At 40.7% G+C, this 25,124-nt stretch overlaps 1 protein-coding gene across 2 annotated transcripts in view; it reads left to right on the top strand.

Moving 5' to 3' along the window:
* The window catches only part of TNFRSF21 (TNF receptor superfamily member 21), a 77,493-nt gene that overhangs the window by 34,948 nt on the left and 17,421 nt on the right, over window positions 1-25,124 (top strand). For both annotated transcript variants that reach the window (XM_054491952.2, XM_054491953.2), the window contains exon 4: window positions 20,303-20,568. In XM_054491952.2, the coding sequence (XP_054347927.2) occupies window positions 20,303-20,568 (266 nt within the window). The remainder of the gene's footprint in view (window positions 1-20,302; window positions 20,569-25,124) is intronic.

Below are 25,124 nucleotides of genomic sequence, written 5' to 3'. Positions count from 1 at the left end.
TGAATCTATAAATTACTTTGGGCAGTATGGCCATTTTCACAATATTGATTCTTCCTATCCATGAGCATGGAATAGGCTTCAATTTGTTTGTGTCCTCTTTTATTTCGTTGAGCAGTGTTTGTAGATCTCCTTGAAGAGGTCCTTCATATCCCTTGTAAGTTGGATTCCTAGGTATTTTATTTTCTTTATAGCAATTGTGAATGGAAGTTCACTCATGATTTGGCTCTCATTTGTCTGTTAATGGTGTATAGGAATGCTTGTGATTTTTGCACATTGATTTTATATCCTCAGCTTAAGGAGATTTGGGGCTGAGACGATGGGGTTTTCTAAATATATAGTCATTTCATCTGCAAACAGGGACAATTTGACTTCCTCATTTCCTAATTGAATACCTTTTATTTCTTTCTCTTGCCTGATTGCCCTGGCCAGAACTTCCAACATTATGTTGAGTAGGAGTGGTGAGAGAGGGCATCCTTGTCTCTTGCCAGTTTTCAAAGGGAAAGTTTCCAGTTTTTGCCCATTCAGTATGATGTTGGCTGTGGGTTTGTCATCAATAGCACTTATTATTTTGAGATACATTCCATCAATACCTAGTTGATTGAGAGTTTGTAGCATGAAGGGCTGTTGAATTTTGTCGAAGGCCTTTTCTGCATCTATTGAGATAATCATGTGGTTTTTGTCGTTGGTTCTGTTTATGTGATGGATTACGTTTATTGATTTGCATGTGTTGAACCAGCCTTGCATCCCAGGGATGAAGCTGACTTGATCATAGTGAATAAGCTTTTTGATGTGCTGCTGGATTCAGTTTGCAAGTATTTTATTGCGTATTTTCCCATTGATGTTCATCAGGGATATTGGTCTAAAAGTCTCTTTTTTTGTTGTGTCTCTGCCAGGCTTTGGTATCAAGATGATGCTGGCCTCATAAAATGAGTTAGGGAGGATTCCCTTTTTTTCTGTTGATTGGAATAGTTTCAGAAGGAATGGTACCAGCTCCTCTTTGTACTTCTGATAGAATTCAGCTGTGAATCCATCTGGTCCTGGACTTTTTTTGGTTGGTAGGCTGTTAATTATTGCCTCAATTTCAGAGCCTGTTATTGGTCTATTCAGAGATTCAACTTCTTCCTGGTTTAATCTTAGGAGGGTGTATGTGTCCAGGAATTTATCCATTTCTTCTAGATTCTCTAATTTCTTTGTATAGAGGTGTTTGTAGTATTCTCTGATGGTAGTTTGTATTTCTGTGGGATTGGTGGTGATATCCCCTTTATCATTTTTTATTGTGTCTATTTGATTCTTCTCTATTTTCTTCTTTATTAGTCTTGCTAACGGTCTATCAATTTTATTGATCTTTTCAAAAAACTATCTCCTGGATTCATTGATTTTTTTGAAGGGTTTTTTGTGTCTTTATCTCTTTCAATTCTGCTCTGATTTTGCTTATTTTCTTGCCTTCTGCTAGCTTTTGAATGTGTTTGCTCTTGCTTCTCTAGTTCTTTTAATTGTGATGTTAGGGTGTTGATTTTAGATCTTTCCTGCTTTCTCGTGTGGGCGTTTAGTGCTATAAATTTCCCTCCACACACTGCTTTAAATGTGTCCCAGAGATTCTGGTATGTTGTGTCTTTGTTCTCGTTGGTTTCAAAGAACATCTTTATTTCTGCCTTCATTTTGTTATTTACCCAGTAGTCATTCAGGAGCAGGTTATTTAGTTTCCATGTAGTTGTGCGGTTTTGAGTGAGTTTCTTAATCATGAGTTCCAATTTAATTGCACTGTGGTCTGAGAGACAGTTTGTTGTGATTTCTGTTCTTTTATATTTGCTGAGGAGTGCTTTACTTTCAATTATATGGTCAATTTTAGAATAAGTGTGATGTGGTGCTGACAAGAATGTATATTCTGTTGATTTGGGGTGGAGAGTTCTGTAGATGTCTATTAGGTCTGCTTGTTGCAGAGCTGAGTTCAAGTCCTGGATATCCTTGTTACCCTTCTGTTTCGTTGATCTGTCTAATACTGATAATGGGGTGTTAAAGTCTCCCATTATTATTGTGTGGGAGTCTAAGTCTCTTTTTAGGTCTGTAAGGACTTGCTTTATGAATCTGCATGCTCCTGTATTTGGTGCCTGTATATTAAGGATAGTTAGCTCTTCTTGTCAAATTGATCCCTTTACCATTATGTAATGGCCTTCTTTGTCTCTTTTGATCTTTGTTGGTTTAAAGTCTGTTTTGTCAGAGACTAGGATTGCAACCCCTGCTTTTTTTTTTTTGCTTTCCATTTGCTTGATAGATCTTCCTCCATCCCCTCATTTTGAGCCTATGTGTGCATGTGAGATGGGTCTCCTGAATACAGCACCACAATGGGTCTTGACTCTTTATCCAATTTGCCAGTCTGTGTCTTTTAATTGGGGCATTTAGCTCAATTACATTTAAGGTTAATATTGTTATGTGTGAGTTTGATCTTGTCATTATGATGTTTGCTGGTTATTTTGCCTGTTAATTGATGCAGTTTCTTCATAGCATCGATAGTCTTTTTTTTGCAGTGGCTGATACTGGTTGTTTCTCTTCATGTTTTGTGCTTCCTTCAGGAGCTCTTGTAAGGCAGGCCTGGTGGTGACAAAAATCTCTCAGCATTCGCTTGTCTGTAAAGGATTTTATTTCTCCTTCACTTATGAAGCTTAGTTTGGCTGGATATGAAATTCTAGGTTGAAAATTCTTTTCTTTAAGAATGTTGAATATTGTCCCCCACTCTCTTCTGGCTTATAGGGTTTCTGCCAAAAGATCCGTTGTTAGTGTGATGGGCTTCCCTTTGTGGGTAACCTGACCTTTCTCTCTGGCTCCCCTTAACACTTTTTCCTTTATTTCAACCTTGGTGAATCTGACAATTGTGTGTCTTGAGGTTGCTCTTCTTGAGGAGTATCTTTGTGGTCTCTGTATTTCCTGAATTTGAATGTTGGCCTGCCTTGCTAGGTTGGGGAAGTTCTGGATAATATCCTGAAGAGTGTTTTCCAACTTGGTTCCATTCTCCCCATCACTTTCAGGTACACCAATCAAACGTAGATTTGGTCTTTTCACATAGTCCCATATTTCTTGGAGGCTCTGTTCGTTTCTTTTTACTCTTTTTTCTCTAACCTTGTCATCTCGCTTTATTTCATTAATTTGATCTTCAATCACTGATACCCTTTCTTCCACTTGATTGAATCAGCTATTGAAGCTTGTGCATGCGTCACGATGTTCTCGTGCCATGATTTTCAGCTTTATCAGGTCATTTAAGGTCTTCTCTACACTGTTTATTCTAGTTAGCCATTAGTCTAACTTTTTTTTCAAGGTTTTAAGCTTGGGATAGGTTCAAACATTGCTCCTTTAGCTCGGAGAAGTTTGTTATTACTGATCTTCTGAAGCCTACTTCTGTCAACTCCTCAAAGTCATTCTCTGTTCAGCTTTGCTCCATTGCTGGCGAAGAGCTATGATCAGATGCACTCTGATTTTTAGAATTTTCAGCTTTTCTGCTCTGGTTTTTCCCCATCTTTGTGGTTTTATCTACCTCCCTTTGGTCTTTGATGTTGGTGACCTACAGATGGGGTTTTGTTGTAGATGGCCTTTTTGTTGATGTTGATGCTATTCATTTCTGTTTGTTAGTTTTCCTTCTAACAGTCAGGTCCCTCAGCAGCAGGTCTGTTGGATTTTGCTGGAGGTCCACTCCAGACCTTGTCTGGGTATCACCAGTGGATGTTGCAGAACAGCAAATATTGCTGGTTGATCCTTCCTCTGGAAGCTTCATCCCAGAGGGGCAGCTGCCTTTATGAGGTGTCTGTTGGCCCCTGTTGGGAAGTGACTCCCAGTTAGGCTACACGGGGGTCAGGGACCCACTTGAGGAGGCAGTCTGTCCCTTCTCAGAGCTCAAACGCCATGCTGGGAGAACCACTGCTCTCTTCAGAGCTGTCAGACAGGGACGTAACTCTCCCCAGTAAAAACTTTCTTAAATTACATGTTTACCACAGATCAGTGCATCTTTGTAATTTGTTGGGACTATGTGCTTAAATTTTACAAGATAATCTAAAAGTGATACTTGCGAATGGAGAAAACTGTCACTCATATATGGGTGGAGGCTGGAGTTATAGAAATAATTTATTTCACTTCTAGAAAGGCAATGTCCAAGTCTGGCTTCACATGCAGGTTACAGGCTAAGTGCTCTGCTGGGAAGAAGGTGGCTTTCCAGGGGCCCAGGCAGAGCTCTTGTCCACAAGGTATACCTTTAGCCATGACAACCACAAATTTCTTCCTTTAAAAATGCTTATGAGAGATATTAAATTAGAGAGGAATTATTCTCTGTCTTAGATGATATTTCTCCCTCTTTGTTCTGCTGTTTGGTACACTATATATTGGTTGAGAGTTATTGTTATCCATATGTTGCATTATTTGCCTGAAGAGACACTAAATGGTCAGTCTGCCCAATTCTGAATTAGTTGGAATTTGGCTAAAGCAGGGAAATAAATTATATGAGGTAAACATGTTATCCTATTCTGAAATGATGGAGGGAAGTTTGGGATAAGTTTGTAACCAGGTTCACCCTTAAGGAATCTCAAGGCAAAGGAAAAACTAGAAAATAATCTTTACAAAGACTTGTTATTCAACTGCTTAACTTGTGATGTTTTTATTTAATTATATATATTTGAACACCATGTTCAAGGCACTGTTCCAGGACTAGGGTTTACTAGGCTTTAGTAATATAGTGTTTGTTTTCATTTTAGTTTTTGGAAAATTTACAAATTGGAGAGCAATGAAGATCATGGGCAATGTGTGTATGTGTGTGTGTGTGTTTGCGTCTGTGTGTGTCTGTGTGTGTGTGTTTCTGTGTAAGTCAGGGTTAGAGGAGATTCACTTAGTCCAGTCCTCACATTATACAGAAGATGAAGCTGAGGCACAAGAAGGAAGGGTGACTTGCCCGAAGTCACATGGTCAGTAGGGTTAGAGGGAAGCCAAGGCCTGGCTCTCTAATTCTCGAGACAGTGCTCTTTATATTTGACATGTTGCTTTCCTGGTCAAAGGACTGCAGGGTTCTTCTGCTCAGTACAGAGGACATTCTTGTTTGTAAACAATTACTCAAGTTTCTTGAATGAGAAAACACACAGGCGATTGCAAAAACCTAGAAGATAAATAAGGATATTGGAGACTGAGGTTTGGGGAAGCAAAGGAATGAAGGAACATAGCCCTTTGGCCCTTATCAGGGGCATAGGGTAGATGAGGAGGTGGGGATGGAAGGCATGTCTCAGAACCTGACCTGCTGTCTCTCCCTGGAGAGCCTGGATGACACTGGTAATGGTTCCTAGATGATAATCAAGCCGGAAGGGGAAGTGGTATATGTCTACAGAACTGGTGGCTGTGAGATAAATTAGGCGATCTTGGCTCCAGGTGAAAACAACTTAAATTCTTAAACTCTTTCAACACAAATGAAACCTTCCCACCTTTCCCTTGAAGAGACAAAGCTGTTCTTCTTCATGTCTCCTTTCCTTGAACCCTCTTAGAGACTTGAGCACCTTTCTGGCTGCTTTTGACATTCCCTGACTTTAACTCAGTTTTTCTTGAAAATGTTCTTGTCCAGGATAAATCTATAAGAAAGCTCCTCTAGGAGAGCCTTATTATTGGTGAGGGAAGGGAGAGAAATAATACTTCCTGTTTACTGAATGCTTATGATGTTCCAGGCACTGTTCTATGGAATTAATATATATTTTCTTGTTGAATTCTCAGAATAACCTTATGATGTCAGGATCATGCCAGTTTTAACACATTAGGAGCAGTGGCACAGAAAGACAAAGTAATTTGACTAAGGCCACACCATGAGTCAGTGGGGAGCCTGGACTGGCTCTCAGGCATGTGGCCTTGGATCCTGAGCTGGGAACTAGTGCATACACTGCATCTCACTCTTACCCTTCCATCCTTTGGAGAAGGAGGAGTGGAGGTGTGGACAGACGCTTGAAACCTAGACCATCACAAATATACTGTTGCAACATATTTCTCCTCAATTTCTACTTGTTTCCCTTTCTAGGACCCCATGATGAGGAGTGGGGGTTGATGGAGAGACATATTCAAGATATTTATATTCAAAGAAGCAGCCAAGATTCAGAAAGATGGGGTTGATAATTTTTACTTCACCCTGGGAGGCAGCATAGTGCAGTGAAAGGTGAGGGCTCATGCATCAGATATACCTGGGTTTTGAATATCAGTCCTGTCTATGCCATGGTGCCAAGCCTGTGTCTCACCTGTAATGTGGATGTGACTCCTGTCTCATGGGATGTCAATGCAGATTGAATGATATAATATGTAATATTGATAAAATTGCCAGCTTGGTTGCCCCTTTTTCTTCCCCACAAGGTCAGGGAGATGAGCCATACTGAAGCTGGGGTGAGGCGGAGGGACATTGTATCAGATTTTCAACCCAAGTAGAAATCCATCTAGGGTCAAAATTTATAATGAGTCATATAGGCCAGAAGAAGTGGTTGCAGAGGCAACAACTGCACTAGGAACTTTGACTATAAAGTGCCTTAAAGATTGACCAGTACAAGAAGAGTGGAGAAGAAAATCAGAGTGTGAGGCCAAGTGCAGTGACTCAATGCCTATAATCTCAGCACTTTGGGAGGCTGAGGTGGGGTTAATCACTTGAGGTCAGGAGTTCGAGACCAGCCTGGCCAACATGGTGAAACCCCATCTTTACTAAAAAATACAAAAATTAGCTGGGCGTAGTGGTGTGTGCCTGTAGTCTCAGCTACTCAGGAGGCTGAGGCAGGAGAATCACTGGAACCTGGGAGGCAGAGGTTACAGTGAGCCAAGATCTCACCACTGTACTCCAGCCTGGGTAACAGAGTGAGACTCTGTCTCAAAAACAAAAACAAAAACAAAAGAAAAAAGAAAATCAGACTGTGGCATGGGTAGTCTGACTCTAACAATATTAGAGGCTGGAAGGAAGGAAATTTACTCACACAGGTCTGCTCTCGTAGGGTGGGGAGCACCTGCTAAGTTGATAGGGTGGAGCCTTGGGAGGTGAAAGAAGGGAATATTCTGTGTACAAGTGAAAAAGCAAACCTGCTCATTGGGAGATGTGTGGAGTAGGGCAGCTTTGGCTTGGGAGGGAAGCTGTGCAGAGGGAAGGACGCTGTGGGCCTGATTTTGCTCCCCTTAATGATAAAGGTCTTGGATTCAAATATTTATAATGTCTCTTTTCATCTTAAAATCCTTTCCTTCAGAGATGCAAAAACTGAAACTTGCATTGAAAACAACCTACAACCAACCCCTTCTGTATATTAGGATTGAAATTCAAATACTAAGTTAAAGTACAGACCAGCTGGCTTGGTGGTCGAACCTCTTATTAGCATAACTTTGATGTCCCAGTTTGAATGTAAAGACGGTTCTTTGGGGAAATAACACTGCTTAACAAACAAGACATAATTTGCTTAGCATATTTATTTATATATTGAACTAAGTTATATTTTAGGACTGAGTTTCTGGTGATAACATTTTTTATTTCTTCCATCCTATCCCTTATCCACAATGTACTACTCAAACAAAGCAAATCATAACATCATCCCTCTTTCCCTAGCAAGCCAGCAAAAATGGTTTTACTCAATAACAGCCCAGTTCAGAGTTCTAAGTTCTTATGAATCCCAACAACAGGCTTAGAAAAAAAAATGTTTCCTTCCTTCCCCAAGTATGATTCCTCTTTTAGGATTGGTCAAATGTGGGAGAATTTGTCTTTATTGGGGGTTGTGAAGAAAACCCATCTCCCAGACTCTCAACCCTGCAGACTTCTCCCTCTTTCTAGGGTAAGCAGTAAGGGCCAGTCCAATAGTGAGAGTAGATTTGCAATGCAGTGCAATCGTAGGAGTGGAATTGCATGTTTCTTATACGAAGATTTCCTAGAGGTTTCAGTGGTTAGGTGACAGAAGCTGATCAACTGGAAGCTATGCTGTGGATATATTTGAACAATATTAATAAACTCTTCAATCAGGTATCAGGAATAGCTTAAGAAAACTTTCATCTGAATTATTAAAACCACCATATGCAGTGTTTGGAAATGAACAAATCAAGTGTGTTAGGAATGATGTTACGTTAGCACTTTGCCACTTTGGTTTTGCTTAAAATGGAGTTATGGGGTGTTTGCTACTACCGGCATAGGCAAGATCAGGAGGTGATTTGGGATGCAAAGATGACATAAAATGTGATTACTACAATATACATTTTTAACCTTGATAGGAAAGGCTTCTTCTGCTACATTGGTTTCACATTCTACTTTTCTTTAACAAAGATTGATATGCTTCCTGAGTGCCATGTCCTGTTCTAAGTTTTTATAAATATCAACTTCATTTTCATAACCCTATAAGGAAGGCCACTATTATCCCTATTTTACAGATGGGGAAACTGAGGTTTGAAGAGTAACTTCTCCAAGTTCACATAGCTAGGAAGTAGCAGTGCCAGGTTTTAAAGTCAGGCACTGATCTAATGCTAGACACTGTCCCTTAATGATCAGAATCTGGATTTTCCCATAAATTACTTGGTGCTAGAAAAGTCTAACTTTTGTGGTTGATTTAAAACAAAACAAAACAAAAAACTGTGCTCAGTCAAGAAAAAATTATTACCTTAGCAAAGCCCAGCTTGTTCTGAAATAAAACGCCTACAAAATTGTCATCAACAGTAAGTTTTCCTCTGTAGAAATCACTTAGATTTCCTACTTGTTCATAAATTGCTTGAAATAGAAAAATTCTAAAGCCAGGCACCCAATGGCTGAAGGCTCTACAAGGCTGTTTTAAGAAATAGAGGCTGTTTCAAGTAAGTCAGAGGTGATGGAGTCCTTCTAATCTGAACTCACTTCTGTTTAACTTGGTGTTTTTCTCATCACCAGACAGCAGTGGCAACAGCAGCAGCGGTTGCTGCAAGCAAAGCTTTCCCTCCTTTGCCACATAGACTTTTTGACTTAAATTCCAGACAGTCATCTTGTCTGTCAGCCCAAATTTCCTATGGGAAGTAGACTTGAAGTGTAAACACCATGAAGCGAGGCTGAAGGGAGCAGGTTATTCCCTTTAAGAGGCTGCTATGTCCTAGCGTTCCAGCTCTGGGCTGACAGCCGCAGTCATTTTCCAGCGGCGGGGTTGGACTGTTCTCACCCCCACCCCCATCCCACTGCCTTTTCCACCTCTGAGTCCAGGAATGCCATTTCCAGTAGACAGCACCTTTCTCTTTAACCTCTTAGGGTGTTGGAGGATTATAAAGCACCCAAAACTGTTGGCAGGAGAAAAGCCTCTTATGCTTGTAGCCTAAAAAGCATTATCTTATGCGCAAGGTGGCCAGAGGCATGGCCTTCGACCTTGGGAGTCAGAGACTGTGATTCTCCTCAGACTCAACCTCTAGTGACTGTTCTCTAGCCTTTAGGGTGAAGCTATTAATTAATTAATTTATTATTTTTTGAGACGGAGTCTTGCTCTGTCACCCAGGCTGGAGTGCAGTGGCGCGATCTCGGCTCACTGCAACCTCTGCCTCCCAGGTTCAAACGATTCTCTTGCCTCAGCCTCCTGAGTAGCTGGGACCACCATGCCCAGCTAATTTTTGCATTTTTAGTAGAGACAGGGTTTTGCCATGTCGGCCAAGCTGGTCTCAAACTCCTGACCTCAAATGATCCGTTTGCCTTGGCCTCCCAAAGTGCTGGAATTACAGGTGTGAGCCACCGCACCCGGCCTAAGGTATTTATTTTTAAAATGCATATTTCACTCTATGTTTTAACTAACAGCTTTTAAATTTAAGCTGTTTGGGATATTGAAAAGCAAATCAGCATTTCTCCCACATAGGACTCAAATACAAATAGGAAAAAAGAAATCTAAAAATGTATGTCCTTGAGTCAACCTGGTCAGGTATTATGTAAGCAGATTTTGCAGAAGAAGAGGAATTTCTGGAATTCTGCTGATGTTCTTCATGAGTAATTGGTGGCTAACATGGCAATGTATGTATAGAATTGGACATATTAGGCTTATTGATGATGTGTCAAATTTTAACAAATAGGTAAATTCAAATTTATAAGTATAAAAAACCTCTTAACTATATTTCACCAAATCTGACACACAATTAATTATGAGACCTACCACTCTTTTATACACCACTAAGAGAAAAAGGAAACACTACAACCAAACTATGAAAAGTCATTGGTTAAAATATACATTCAGGTGTCTTAGAATTAGTAAATATGGCAATCTTTCAGCTGCAGTCTCACCTTTTTTCCATAGAGTGTGACAACACGATTCTAATACCACTGTTCAGTTCTCAGTTTTCCTCTGCTTGGCCTATTGGCAGCAATCGACACTCTTGCCTCCCTTTTCCTTAAACACTTTCTTCCCTTTGCCTCCGAAACACCACATTGTCCTGGTTTTCCTCCTCCATCTTGGGCTGTTTCTTCTCTGTCTCCATGGCGGGTTCCTCCTCATTTTCCTGACCTCTAAACAGTGGAGAGCTCCGGGATTCAGTGCTTGCACCTCTTTTCAATGTACGTACTCTCTCTCCCTTGGTGACCCACGACTTTAAATACCATCTATCTGCTGGTAATTCCCAAGTGCATATTCCAGCCTGGACCTTTTACCTGCACTCACGATAGAAATATGCTCCTGCCTGCTTGGCAGACCCAGATGTTTAACAGGCACCTTATGCTTAAGATGTCTAACACCAAATTCCAAACCATACCTCCACATCAATTGCCCATCACAGAAAGTGGTCCCCTGTCTTCCACTTGCTCAGGCCGAAACCTTAGCATCCTTGATTCCTTTATTACATTCTCACCCCATATTTGACTCATTAGCAAATCCTGTCTGTCAGCTCTACCTTCAAAATACATGCAGAAGTCCACTACCTCCCATCACCTCCACAGCCACCACTTTGGCCCAGACCACTATCACCTCCTTGCTGGATTACTGCTGTGGCCTCTAACTGGTTGCTCCATTTTTATCTGTGCTCCCTTCAGTTTATTCTTGGCACAACAGCTGGAATGATACTGTTTAAATGTAAAGTCAGATTGTGTCATTTCTCTCCCCAAGGTCTCCTGTGACTTTTTATTGAATGCATAGTACAGCTTAAAGGCCGTCCATGCCAGTACCCTTCCTGCCATTGCACCTGCTGCTCCCTTTGCCCAGAACCCTCTTTCCGCAGATAATCTGCACAGCTTTCTCCATTAGGGGCTTGATGCTACCTCTGTGAGGCTTCTCTTAGATGTGGCAGCCCCATCACCTCCTACCCTATCCTCTTTCCCTGCTTTATTTTTCTTCTCAGCTCTCCTCCCTATCTAACACAGTTTATGTTTTATTACTTCCCCCCAATGGAATGTAGCCTTCACAAAGAGAGGGATTTTGTTTCACTTGGCATTTATTTACTGCCGTATCTCCTGTACCTTGAAAAGTGTCTGGCACAAAGTAGACGCTCAATAAATTTTTGTTGAATGAATAAGTTAACAGCTTCAGATATTTGGGATAGCTTCAAAAACAGAGTAAGATAAGCAGGAAGGAGGGATTTTTTTTTAATTTTGTTTTTTGCCCAGTGGAATGAAATAAAAGATTATTCATTTTCCTCACAGTATCAGTGATATTTCTTCCATTTGGAAAATTGTCTACTGTTTTGATAGTTTATCGTTAGAAAACATGTTGTCCATTTACTTCAAGAGATCTTTGCACAGTGTTTTTTGTTTTTTTTTTCTTTTTCTTTCTTAGTAGTCCCCAAGGTTCGTCTGAGCTTACGGTTATTGTCTATTAAACCTTCAACTAGATAGTGATAAATTCTGCTTCAGAAATAATTTTTTGCAGCTAAAGTAAAATCTAAACAGATCTTCTAACTTTTACACCTCAATTAGGGAAGGACTACTTTTAACCTGGGGCATACAAAGTTCCTAGCACTAATAAAGCAGTTTCCTGTGTAGTGGATGCACTGGAAGTTACTGCTGTTGGTATACAAATTTTTAACCATGCTATCGTATACTGGTTACTACGAAACACAGGTACATGTGGGTATGTTGCTTTTAGGAGCACTTACTCTGTTCTTAGGCTGGAGAGACCACAGCTTGGACAGCTGATCCCAGCAGAAGGATTTTGCTGCAGTGGGAGAATCTGGGAGAACTTAACCGCTTGTGAGCTCTGGCCACTAAAGTGGACGTAGTGGATCACTCTCAATGGGAAGAGGGCACTGGCAGAGGGAGAGGCCCTTGTACAAGAACGGGGTCCCTGGGAGCCCAGGTTTCACCCAGTGGTGAGCATAGAACACCATAGAACCGTTGTCCTTTCTTCTCATTATTATAGAGGCTGTAGATCTGGCAGGGCCACAAGGCTAGGGTGTGTGTGGGCCTGGGGCCACTCAGGTTTTCAGTGGCTTAGGTTACAGAAGCGAATGAGATGACAAATGGTGAGGAGGCTCAGTCAAGAGGGCAGGGATGACAAAAAAAGACTCTCATTCATTCATCCAAAGATATTTGTGGTATTCCTCTGACAGGTGCTAGGGATACTGCTAGTCAAAGCAGTGTGATCTTGCGCTTGGCCTCAAAGGCATCTTTGAGGACAAGACCATTGTATGTGGAACATCGATTCCAGTAATGCTAAAGCCAGGCTTTTATTCCAATTTCTGACTTTGACATATGTTGCTTTGTATAGTTGCTTTATGTGCTGTGGCCATCTTTGTCCCTGTATCTGCAGCTTGTAAGGTTATGGACACAGTGCATGCCTGTTAGGAGCATGTCTTTTAGGGAGGTTCGGGGGGGTGTTATAAGGGAGGTTGTCTTGAGTTGATGTCTCCTGTCTTCCATGTGTACATCTCAGGAGACTGCTGTGTGTGTGTTGAGAAACTGGCACGGGGATAACTGTGGAGTGGTCTGTCCTGGGAGGAGGTTGTGTATTAATTGCCTCCCTGGGAATTTTCTCATTATTTGTCCCTTTACACCTCTCTTTCTAGAAGAATAATGAGAACTGACATTACATGTAACAAGATGTGTTGGGAGTGCTTGAATCTTTTTATATGATGAGTTTGATACCATCAAAAAGTTTATAAACCTGTCTCTTAGATGCACCCATTCTGCACGAAGCCTGGTTGTGCAGCATGAAACTGAGTGCTATGTTGTGTAGTTCCAGGCAGCCTTTGCTTCCTCCAGCTTTGTCTTCACTGTCCTTTATACCTCATCCAAGAAGGGCTTTGATATGGGTTCTCAGTGATGACATTCATTCCAGATATTTATCTCCAAAAGGAAAACAGCCTTCATATTTTCTCTAATTATAAAGGTCAATTTGGGTTTTTATTAAAAGAGAAGGAACCCATTTTTGCATCCTGAAGCTGATATTTAGCTTTTAAAAAATGAGCTTCAAATTAGGATTGTACCCCAGATAATATGTAATTCAAGATTTTATAATGAACTGGAAATTGCCATTTCTTCCATAATAACCCAGTTTATCAGCTCATACCTCAGTTCTTGAGCTCTCCCGCTGGGGATCAGGTCAGTACCAGCTCACTTGGAAGAACCCATTGAGTACTGCTGTGATGCCCTGCATGTGGCACAGGTGGTAGCAGCAGCATTTTTCCTTCCACATGTACCCTCCTGTGGATGACTTCAGCGATCTCCTAACATGTACGTGTGAGGTTCCAAGAAACACAGGAAGCCAGGAGTCTGGTGCTTGGCTTCATTGTTCAGCACCAATAATCCCAGTGCTAAAACCTGTGTTTGTACAGAACTATTCCCATCTTTTAGGTTCATTGGCCCAATGACACTTGTCCAGGCAGAAATGGAGGGGCAGGGGAAGGAGAACCGAATTGTACTGATGTGCCACCCTAGAAGTCTTTAATACTTGGTCACATAAATCTCCTTAACCACTCTACCAGATAAGAGGTGGTGTTTCTATTTTACTTAAGTGAAAAGTGAAATCTGAGAGGTTGTCACTTGCTCAGGGTCACACAACTATCAAGTCACAAATCTGGAGTTTGAAACCCTATCTTGTGACTACTACTGATAATCTTCCCACTACCTGATCCTTCCCATCCTCATGCTTTTCTCCAGGGGCCAGGGCCACCTTCTCAGATAGTTCCTGACTAGTACAGCCTCGGATGTATAGGGCTTGATTCCTTTGATGACCTCCCCAGAAACTTCATCCATTCTCCAGAGCTCCAGGATCTGGCACCACGGGAAAAGGCAATGTTGGCAGGGCACGGTGGCTCACACCCGTAATCCCAGCATTTTGGGAAGCCTAGGAAGGTGGATCACTTGAGGCCAGGAGTTCAAGACCAGTCTGGCCAACATGATGAAACCCTGTCTCTACTAAAAATACAAAAATTAGCTGGGCCTGGTGGTGCACACATGTAGTTCTAGCTACTCGGGAGCCTGAGGCCGGAGAATCTCTTGAACCCAGGAGGTGGAGTTTGCAGTGAGCCAAGATTGCACCACTGCACTCCAGTCCAGCCTGGGTGACTGAGTGAGACTCCGTCTCAAAAAAAAAAAAAAAGGCAATGTGATGTTCTGTGCCCCTGTCTATCAGCCCCTCAGTGGGTTGAGGGTTGTGTTACTTTTCAATGTAAGGAAAAAGACACTTGGCATCACATCCAGTTAAACAATTTAGATCAATTCAACACATAGCTACTGTCACCAATCTTGACAAAAACCCTGGGAACTCCAATGGGACAGATGACTGGGCATCCTGCCAAGCAGAGAGGTGGTCTCCATGTCACTTACTGTCATTTCACATTGAGGTTAATAATTGGAGTGGGAACTTTCATTGTCTTCTGAGTGTGGTTTCTTTTCTTTTAATGAAATGCTTTTCTAAATCTTTATGCTATTTGACAGTCCTACCAAGGTCTCTTTAAATTGCTGTAATTGCAGGAGCTGGGGAACTACAGCCCATGGGCCATATCCAGCCTACTTTTTTTGTAAGTCGAGTTTTATTAGAACACAGCCACATTCATTTGTGGTGTTGGTGGCTGCTTTCATGCTCCAACAGAGCTGAGGAGTCATGACAGAGACTGTATGGTTTTCAAAGCCTCAAATATTTACTGCTGTCCTTACAGGAAAAGTTTGCTGACTTCTCTCATTCTCTCTTTTTCTCTTTCTTTTAGAGTATCAGAATTTTAAAGAAAGGAAATAAAGGGTGCAGTGGCTCACTCCTGTAGTCCCAGCACTTTGGGAAGCTGAGGTGGGCAGATCACTTGAGGTCAGGAGTTTGAGACCAGCCTGGCCAACATGGCAAAACCCCGTCTCTACTAAAAATACAAAAATTAGCCGGGCATGGTGGTGAACACCTGTAGTCCCAGGTACTAGGGAAGCTGAGGTGGGAGAATCTCTTGAACCTAGGAGGCAGAGGCTGTAGTGAGCTGAGATCACAAGAAAAGAAATAAAGTCCCTGGGGAAACTGTTCCAGTGTCTATTAGGTGGTGCAAAAGTTACTGTGGTCTTTGCCATTCTGGTCACCAAAAAAAAAAAAAAAAAAAAAACACAATTACTTTTTTTTTTTCTTTTTTTTGAGACAGTTTTACTCTGTTGCTTAGGCTGGAGTGCAGTGGTACAATCCTGGCTGACTGCAACCTCTGTCTCTCAGCTTCAGGCGATTCTCCTGCCTCAGCCTCTTGAGTAGCTGGGGTTACAGGTGTGCACCACCACACCTCGCTAATTTTTTGTATTTTTAGTAGAGACAGGGTTTCGCTATGTTGGCCAGGCTGGTCATGAACTCCTGGATCAAGGGATTCACTCACCTCAGCCTCCCAAAGAATTACAGGCATAAGCCACCCATCCAGCTCACGATTACTTTTGCACTAACATATACTTCATCAGTAATAACAGATCAGGAGGCAGCACACACACTGTGGCCAGCCTTGAGTGCGTTCCTCCTCGGCTGGATGGCCATGCCTGAGGAGAATAATTCCAGCAAATAATAATGTTCCTCCACTGCATCACATTCCCTATGAACCACAATCGAGGCACCACTAACTGGGTGGGTGACCTTGCACTAGTCACCAACCCCAACATGAGATTTCCGTGCCAACAAAATTGAACACTTAACCATGTGTATTTATGAAGTATATATAAACACATCTTATATATGTGTATGTTATATAGATAGTTTGAAAAGAAATAGTAAAATAAATCTCAAATAAAAGTAATAACATGAAAAGAAAACCCATTTCTCCGCTGTCCAGCCTAGGAAACAGAACTTTATGAATACCTTTGAAATCCCTTCTGTACTCCTTCCCCCTCCCCAAAGAGGTAACTATCTCAATTTGGCAAATCATCCTCCTGCTTTTCTCTGTAGTTGTTTTCTTTTGCCTAACACTTTTTCCTACACAAGGAAGGCATTCAAAGCCCCAGTCTGGTCTCCTCACTGGGGTTTTGTGATAACGTGCTAGACTAAAAGGTTGGTATCCCCTGAGGGAGTCATTGATTTATCTTTGATTTATCAACTCCACGGTGGGAGAGGACAGCAGTGAAGAACATTGGCAACCCCAGCCAGTTCATGGAGTTGACTCCATGTTTTCATAGTAGAGAATCTAGTTGAGAGAGAGAACAAGATGAAACCTGATTTGTAGGCCTTAAATTTAGCTTCCAGTCCATTTTAGTTTATGGGAAATTTCATTGTATCTATTCTTTGTGGGTTTTTTTTTCTTTTTTTCTTTATTTTGTGGCTTAAAAAAAGGATAAATACAGTACTGGGTTTTGGAAGAAGGAGTGGTTGTTAAACTTAAACCTTTTAAACTCTGTAATTACTTCGTAAAGACTGTGTATTTGCATCTGAAATGCATTGAGCCTTAAGTTTAGTGCTCTGTATATGGAGCTTTCATAATGATGGGAACACTTCCAAAAATAAATTAACTCTATAGAAAATGTTAATCAGCTTATCCCCAGTGACCCTAGTGAGTTTCTCCATTGTACACATGAGGAAATGGACATGACAGTTAGAGGTTTGCCCAAAGCCACTGTCATTGGCATTATGAAGATTTAAGCAATGGTCCTACTTACCAGAAAACACGGTCATGTTTACATGTAAGACGCTGTGGACCTTAGTCAAAATGATCTAAATGAAGATTCAGGGACTAACAAGACTTTTGGTGTTTGGAAGAGTCTACCGCACCAATCACAAAGAGCTGGCTTATTCCTTAAAGTTACCTGCAGGGTTTTAAATCAGATATGGGTTTTCTGAGGAGTCTATTTGCTTGAAATCAAAAGCTCTGTATCTGACTAAACATTGCTCAGAAAACTGAAAAGCAATTGGTTAAAGTAACTTCACACTGCCAGGGAAAACTGTGTTAGAAGTACAGTAATGACTCAATTTGTGGCGTCCTTTTTTTATTTTTTGTGGCATTCTACTTTTTTTTTTTAGATAGAGTCTCCCTCTCTCACCGAGGCTGGAGTGCAGTTGTGTAATCTTGGCTCACTGCAACCTCCCCTCTGGGGCTCAAGCAATCCTCCCATCTCAGTCTCCCAAGCGGTTGGGACTATAGGCCTATGCCACCACACCCGGCTAATTTTTGTATTTTTTGTAGAAATGGGTTTTCACCATGTTGCCCAAGCTGGTCTCGAACTCCTGGACTCAAGCGATCCACCTGCCTCAACCTTCCAAAGTGCTGCATTACAGGTGTGAGCCACCCTGCCCAGCCATTCTACTTTTATAGTTGACAAGAAAACAGCCTTCTACTAGGAAGCTATTTTTGAAAACCGTTTTCAGTGGATTGGTTCAGAATGTGTACACAGTCTTCCATATCATCTGCCTCAATAAGATTGCCTGGCAGAGTAAGAATGCATGTTGAGGAGCCACAGCGTCCTTCGTTTTTACAGAAACTTTTATAATTATTATTGTTTTTATTGGCAATAATCGATAGCTCATTTTATAAATATTTTCTTGAACAACTGATGGGTGCAAAAAAATTTTTATTTTTTTCTAGGAAACCTTTGATTGAGAAATCAGAACAGTAAGCCCCTCTTTATTCTTCTCTTTTGCTTTCTCTCCTAAGCCTCACTTGGGAATGTGACCCTATTTTTTTTATTGAGTAGTAAATATTTTTAAGATATCGTTAACTATAACAGCTATGTTATCAGGGCAGGTGAGCATGGCCTCATTCAAAGACATGATATTGGCCAGGTACGGTGGCTCACGCCTGTAATCCCAGCACTTTGGGAGGCCGAGGCAGGCAGATCACCTGAGATCAGGAGTTCGAGACCAGCCTGGCCAACATGATGAAACCTCACCTCTACTAAAAATACAAAAATCAGCTGGGTGTGGTGGGTGTCTGTAATCCCAGCTACTTGGGAGGGTGAGGCAGGAGAATCCCTTGAACTCAGGAGGTTTAGGTTGCAGTGAGCCGAGATTGCGCCATTGCACTCCAGCCTAGCTGACAAGAGCAAAACTTCATCTCAAAAAAAAAAAAAAAAAAAAAAACCAAAGACATGACATTGATTCAGAGGACTCACTCACCCATGGTAGTAAAATACCAGAGCCCTTACTATAAGGGTGATATATGCATCCCACGTGTAAATCCTGGCAAAGCCAATGTGTAACTGCAGAGAGAAGATGCCATAAAGAGAGAGACACCAAAGTGAGCTACTCAGGGAGAGCCTCCCCTCACGAAGGGTTGGTGCCAGGTTCTTATCCTGAGTTTTTGGATCTTGAGATTTGATTTTTGCAGTTCACCAATTTCATCATCACCATTTCATCTGTTCATCAGATCTGGGGACCACAGATGCACACTCACTGGGTTTTCAAGTGACTGCTGAGCCAGGATGACAATATATTGAATCACTGGGGACAGCTGTCTGTCAGAATAACCAGCCATGGTCATTATAAGCCAAGGCATTTCCTTCGTCTTGGAAGTACCATCGATACTGTCACATTTCATAGTGGTTACACATACAGGATTTGAATTACAAAACTGGTGAGTTGGGTTCAATAACCAACTCACCTACCTTTGTGATACTGGGCCAGTAGCCTAACTTTTCTAACTGTATTTTTTTCTTACCTGTGGAATTGGAATATTAATGCCTTATAAAGATGTTCAGTGAGCTAATGCCTTAACATAATACCTGGAAGATAATAGCTATTGTTATTATACAGTCATTTTGGCTGCTGTCTTCATTATAACTGTGCAAGTCAAGTTGGAAGACTGAATAATGAATTAGAAAATTGCTTGTTGAACATGAGTTTGAGCACAAGTTAGGTGTTCTTCAGGAATGCTTCTATTGGCCTGGAACAGCTGGGCACACTGTTAGTTGATATAAAGGACACCATTCCCAGAATTTGGAAACCTTTTACCTAGACAGTTCTGGGTAAAGTCCATTGCAGTTTTAATTTGCAGCTTCCCTTTTTCTGAATGTCATGAAGTCACCATGTTTTTAGATGGGAGCCTCTAACTTACTTGGTTACTATTGTATTTAGTACAGTAGTCCTCCCTTATCCACAGTTTAGCTTTCCAAGGTTTCAGTTGCCTGTGGTCCACTGTGGTCCAAAAATACTAAATGGAAAATTCCAGAAATAAACAATTCATAAGTTTTAGATAATGCACTATTCTGAGTAATGTGATCAAATCTTACATTCCCGTACCATCCTGCTGTGTCCCGCTGGGGAAGGGAATCCTCCCTTTGTCCACCATCTCCATGCTGGAGACCTCACCTGCCTGTGAGTCACTTAGTAGCCATCTAGGTTATCAGATTGACCGTCTCGGTACCCTTATTTTACTTAATATTGGCCCAAAGCTCAAGAGGAGTGATGCTGATAATTTGGATATGCCAGTGGCCATAAAGTGCTTCCTTTAAGTGAAAACATGAAAGTTCCCCACTTAATAAGAAAAGTCAATTGTATGCTGAGGTTGCTAAGATCTACAAGAAGAAGGAATTTTCTATCCATACATTGTGAAGAAGGAAAATGAAATTCATGCCCAGTATGTATAGGGCTCTGTACCATCCATGGCTTCAACGCATCCACTGGGGATCTTGGAACTTATCCACCCCTCTCCTTCAACAAGGGTGTATTACTATAGTAACAGAGGAATCACCTTGAATACCTTATTTGGGTTTAGCTTTCAAAACATCTTTTTGGGTCTGATTTATTATAATTCCATGATCACTCCTTCTTCTGGTTCCACACTCAGGAAGTGGAATTTGTATGAGGGTACCAGCGAGTCCACAAGATGAGCTGCTTGTGCCAAGTGCTTAAGGGAGGCAATGCAGTCCTTTGACATACAAAGACAGGAAAGCGTGCCTCTTCTAGTTTATTCATTAAAGCAGAGCTGCCTTATGTAAGAAGCTTCCCTTACAAGCCCTCATTTGTTTTTTATTTTTTCTCTGGTGTAGGTATCGACATCCTGAAGCTTGTAGCAGCCCAAGTGGGAAGCCAGTGGAAAGATATCTATCAGTTTCTTTGCAATGCCAGTGAGAGGGAGGTTGCTGCTTTCTCCAATGGGTACACAGCCGACCACGAGCGGGCCTACGCAGCTCTGCAGCACTGGACCATCCGGGGCCCCGAGGCCAGCCTCGCCCAGCTAATTAGCGCCCTGCGCCAGCACCGGAGAAACGATGTTGTGGAGAAGATTCGTGGGCTGATGGAAGACACTACCCAGGTAATGGAGCCCTGGTTGTGTGTCTTTACCACTGACCTATTGCCCCTATGCTTCAAATTTTATCAGTTGTATGGGAACAAAGAAAAATAACATATTCGGTGTATAGGCGCACACACACACACACGCACACGCCTGCACACACATACATACACCCTACCTTCTAGGACGGGGGTTCTCAGTGGCCGTCCATTAGAATCATCTCGAAAACTTTAAAAAAAAATACTGATGCTCAGACCCTACCTGCAGACCAGTCACATCAGAATCTCCAGGGGGCAGAGTATGAATCAGTATTTGTAAAAGCTCTCTTTGTTACCCCATTTACAATCTCATTTTGCATGACACACTTTGAACAAAACCAAGAAAAAATACTTTTTACTATACCGCCTCTCCTCCAGAGGGTGTTTTTGTGATGTGGCTTATGAAGGCAGCATTCTCGCCTCCTGAGGATGCAGGTGGTGCTAGCGGCAGTTGATGACAGAACTGATTCTCCTCCTTGGGTTGTTCCGTGGCGCACATCAGATGGGAACTGAGGGGACCCAGGAGTGTGATTTCTTTATAGCTAATAAGCCTTGGCTTTGGAGCCAGACAGCACTGGATTTGAATCCTGGCTCTGGTACATATTAGCTTAGGTGATGAAGGGTAAGTTACTTCAACTTTCCTTGCCTCTGTTATTCACATTTGCAACCCTGCTATATAAGATTAAGATGAGAAATAAAGCATATAAAATGCCTGACTCATTGCAAGTGTTCTACAAGTGGTAGTTACGACCATGATGTAACTCATTTTACTTAGCCTTTCTTTAATTGTATGTACTTCCCTGAAAGGCCATGAATAAAATTCAGATTTGGATATTGAATCATATTTTCCACAGACTTCGATTCAGGTTTCAGAACATATTCCCAAAGTAAAGAAAATGCTGCCACTAAGACTAGATAAAACCCACTTAAGATTTAAAGGGCTGGTCTGTGTTATTATTCCAGTGGTCTAAATTTGTTACCTAAAAGAGCTAGGTAGAGATTTTTTATGACATCAATGCAGTTTACTATCATTCTGTATCACATTTTGTGTATCAAAGGATTCCATTTTACATACTTTATACTTATGCTTAAGTATACTTTATGTACTTAAGAAGTCCAAATGCTTTTATCTTTTTATACTGATAGCGCAGTAATTCTTGACAATTGATGTAACCATTTATCAGGCGAATCTTTTATCCAAGTAACTGGATAATAACAATTTATAGGTGCTAATTGACTTTGAAGGTGGTCTTTTAAAGCTCCTGGCATATTTTTAACTTCTTTGAAATGTGGAATTTTAGAAAAAAATACTTATTAATAGACCCAAGTGATAAACATTCAAAGGCATACACCAGTGTCTTATGACTTTCTAAGAAATAATTTAGGTGTGAAATATTATTCACAAGTAAAACTAGGCTTTAAGTAGCTGGATTTGGGGGAAAGCGAGGGAGATGTTAACCCTCCAATTAAGTAAAATGGCGGCGGTTTGAATACAGGGAGTTTAGAGGCAAAGCATTGCCATGCATTCTTAGAGAATGGCTTTAAGGAGAGAGCTGGAAGACAAGCCTAAGGCTCAAAGAAGGATTTAGATATGTGAGAATAAGTCGTCTAATGTCCTTGATGATGCCTAAAAGAAAGAAAGAAAGCATATGACTGATGCAAGGTTAGGATTTGGTTAACCCAAACCTATGGTGGGCCAATGGAAAAATAAGAAGGTGAGAGTGCATGTCAAAAAGAGTGATTCATAATAAAATCATTAGGTCAACGAATGAGAGAACAAAGCACCTTCTTCCTAAATGCCAAACTCTTGTACACTTTAATTCTTTCCTTCCCCTTATCTCTTCTATAATACCAAAAGATTCTAATAGTAGCTATTTTTTGTTGTTTATTTTTTGAGAACAGTAATGTCAAAGCACTCTACAACTTTCTCTTTGGTTCTGCTATAGCCTTTGAGTTATGATGGAGGCTGAGAAGGCAATATTAAATTTTTGATTTCACGTTTTAACAATATACATCAATGTCTAGCACCGTTTTGGATCCAGCTCTAACTCTAATTTTAATAGCCAATGAACATGGATTTCTGGCTGCCAGTTCTTATTACAGGTTGAGTATCCTTTATCTGATATGCTTGGGACTGGAAGTGTTTTAGATTTTGGATTTTTTCAGACTTTGGAATATTTGCATATACATAATGAGATAGTTTGGGGATGGGACCCAAATCAAAACATGAGATTCATTTATGTTTCACATATACCTTATATACATAGCCTGAAGGTAATTTTATACAAAATTAGAAAAAGTGTATGCATGAAGCAAAGTTTGTGTTAAGTACTCGTGTGTGGAATTTTCCACTTGTGGCACTATGTTGGTGCTCAAAAAGTTTTGGATTTTGAATTTTTGGATTAGGGATGCTCAAGTGGTAATTGCACAGTATGTTACTCTCTGTCCGTAGTTTATTTCTGAAATTTGTCCCATCTAACAAGAGAATCAGAAGGCAGGGGGCTTAATTGAGACTCCTTATTCTCATCCTGTGATGGGCTTGTACTCCCTGTGTATGGTGGTACTGCTGGGGATTTGGGGCCTTGCCCCGGGAGTTAATGGACTCTTAATGGGTAAAAATGACCATTTTTTTTTAATGGTCAATGTTTTTTCTCTTCATAAGCCTGAAAGTGGCTATGTTATGTTCCACTAAAAGGATTAGCCCTGGTGTGGCTTTTTGTTGCCTCTGTCAAGAACAGCCGGTTCATTATTAACCATGGTGGCCTATTAGCCATTTTTAAATTAAACCCATTCAGAGTCTGACTCTTTCTTTATCTGAGGTATGAGCTGTATTTTTCATCACCCTCTTCTTTCAAGTTCGACATCTAAACTGAACCCAGCCTTCCAGAATCATAGCTATTCTTCCCTTCTGGGACATGAGCATTTGGAATAAGCAGCAAAACAGTGGGATAATAGTTGTAAGTTATTGCAGTTTTGCCAAAGCTATTAAAAAACAAAACACTGCCCTAATACAGCATTCTAGTTTGTATGTTATCTCTTTTTCCACCCTTTTACTTTGATTTTTTTCTGTCTTTATTTAAAGAATGTCTCTTATAAGAAGCATATATTTCAGATTTTTTTCTTAAATCTAGTCTGATAGCTTTTGATAATTAGAGAATTTCAGTGTGTTTACATTTTTATGTAATTATGTAATTGCTTTTTAAATGTAATTTTTAAAATATAATTACTCAAATATTTGGGTTTAAATCTACCATATCTTTGTTTTCAATTTGTCCTGTCCTCTTTTTTTTATTTTTTTCTCTCTCCATCTTTTCTTGCTTTCTCTTGGAATAATCAACTATTTTTTTCTTATTCCATTTTTCCTCATCTGTGAGCTTGTTAATTTCACATTTTTTACTTCACTTTTAATGGATACCCAAGGGATTACAACACGCATGCTTAAATTATGAGATATAGGCAATAAATGTGTACTTTTTACCATTTTACAGATACTACAACCTTAGAAGACTTCAATCCTATTTATCCTCCTCTTATACTTTGCTTTTGTTTTCATGAATTTTAATGTTACACTTTTAATACTGCTAAAAGGCAGAGTTATTGCGGTTTTACACAGTCAGGAGTCACACAGATTTATCTGCATATTGATCTTTTCCATTCTTAATACTTTCCTCCTGGAGCTTCAACTTCTACCTGAGATAATTTTTCTTTTGCCTAAAGAATACTTCTCTGTGTAGGTTTCCAGCAGTAAACTCTATTTTTTGTGGTCTGAAAAGTGCCTATTTATAAATAAATAAATTGTATTATTTCACCTTAGTTTTTGAAGGATAGCTGGAAATACAATTCTAGCTTGCCAGTTATTTTCCTTTAGTCCTTTAATGCCTGGGTTTAAGTTTCCCCTGCTAACCAGCAAAGGAGAGGATGTGATTTTATTTTTAAATCTACATTACATAACACAGTTTGTGCACGGTATTATAACAGGCACTTTGGGCAATGCAAAGATGAGTAAGACAAAGTCAATGCCATCAAGGAAGCTTACAGTTGGATGGAAGGAAGAAATTTACACATACTTATATAATCTAAAGGAGTAAATCTAAGAGGTCAGGAGGAGGAATGTGCTGAATCGCCATCTAACCAGCCAGTAAGGCTCCGATCAGAACATCAGTATGGAGATGTGTGCCGGGTTAAATCCCTGTCCTGGCAACATAGTCATTTTAGGGACCCTGAGTAAATTACTTGGCCTCTCTGCCTCAGTTTCTTCATGAGACAATAGGAACAACATGAGTGCCTGTCCTATGGGTTACTCTGAGAATGAGGTGAGTGTGACCCACTGTAAGCATTTGTCAGATGTTGACTATTAATAGTTGCAATTATTTCCAGGCTCTGGAGGCAAGAGAGATGGAAGAATGTTCCTAACTAGCTAAAACTTATACACATAATGGGTCTTTTAGATGCTGAATACTGAGGGTCACTTAGTGTTGGGTGGGGATGTCCACCCAATTCCAGGACTGCTGAAAGCAGGTGGCCGAGCAGGAAGGCTGC

This window comes from Pongo pygmaeus, chromosome 5 (assembly GCF_028885625.2).
Source record: "Pongo pygmaeus isolate AG05252 chromosome 5, NHGRI_mPonPyg2-v2.0_pri, whole genome shotgun sequence".
Classification (NCBI taxonomy): Eukaryota; Metazoa; Chordata; class Mammalia; order Primates; family Hominidae; genus Pongo; species Pongo pygmaeus.
Note: the sequence above shows the minus strand (reverse complement) of the source record. Positions and strands in the feature narration are given on the sequence as shown.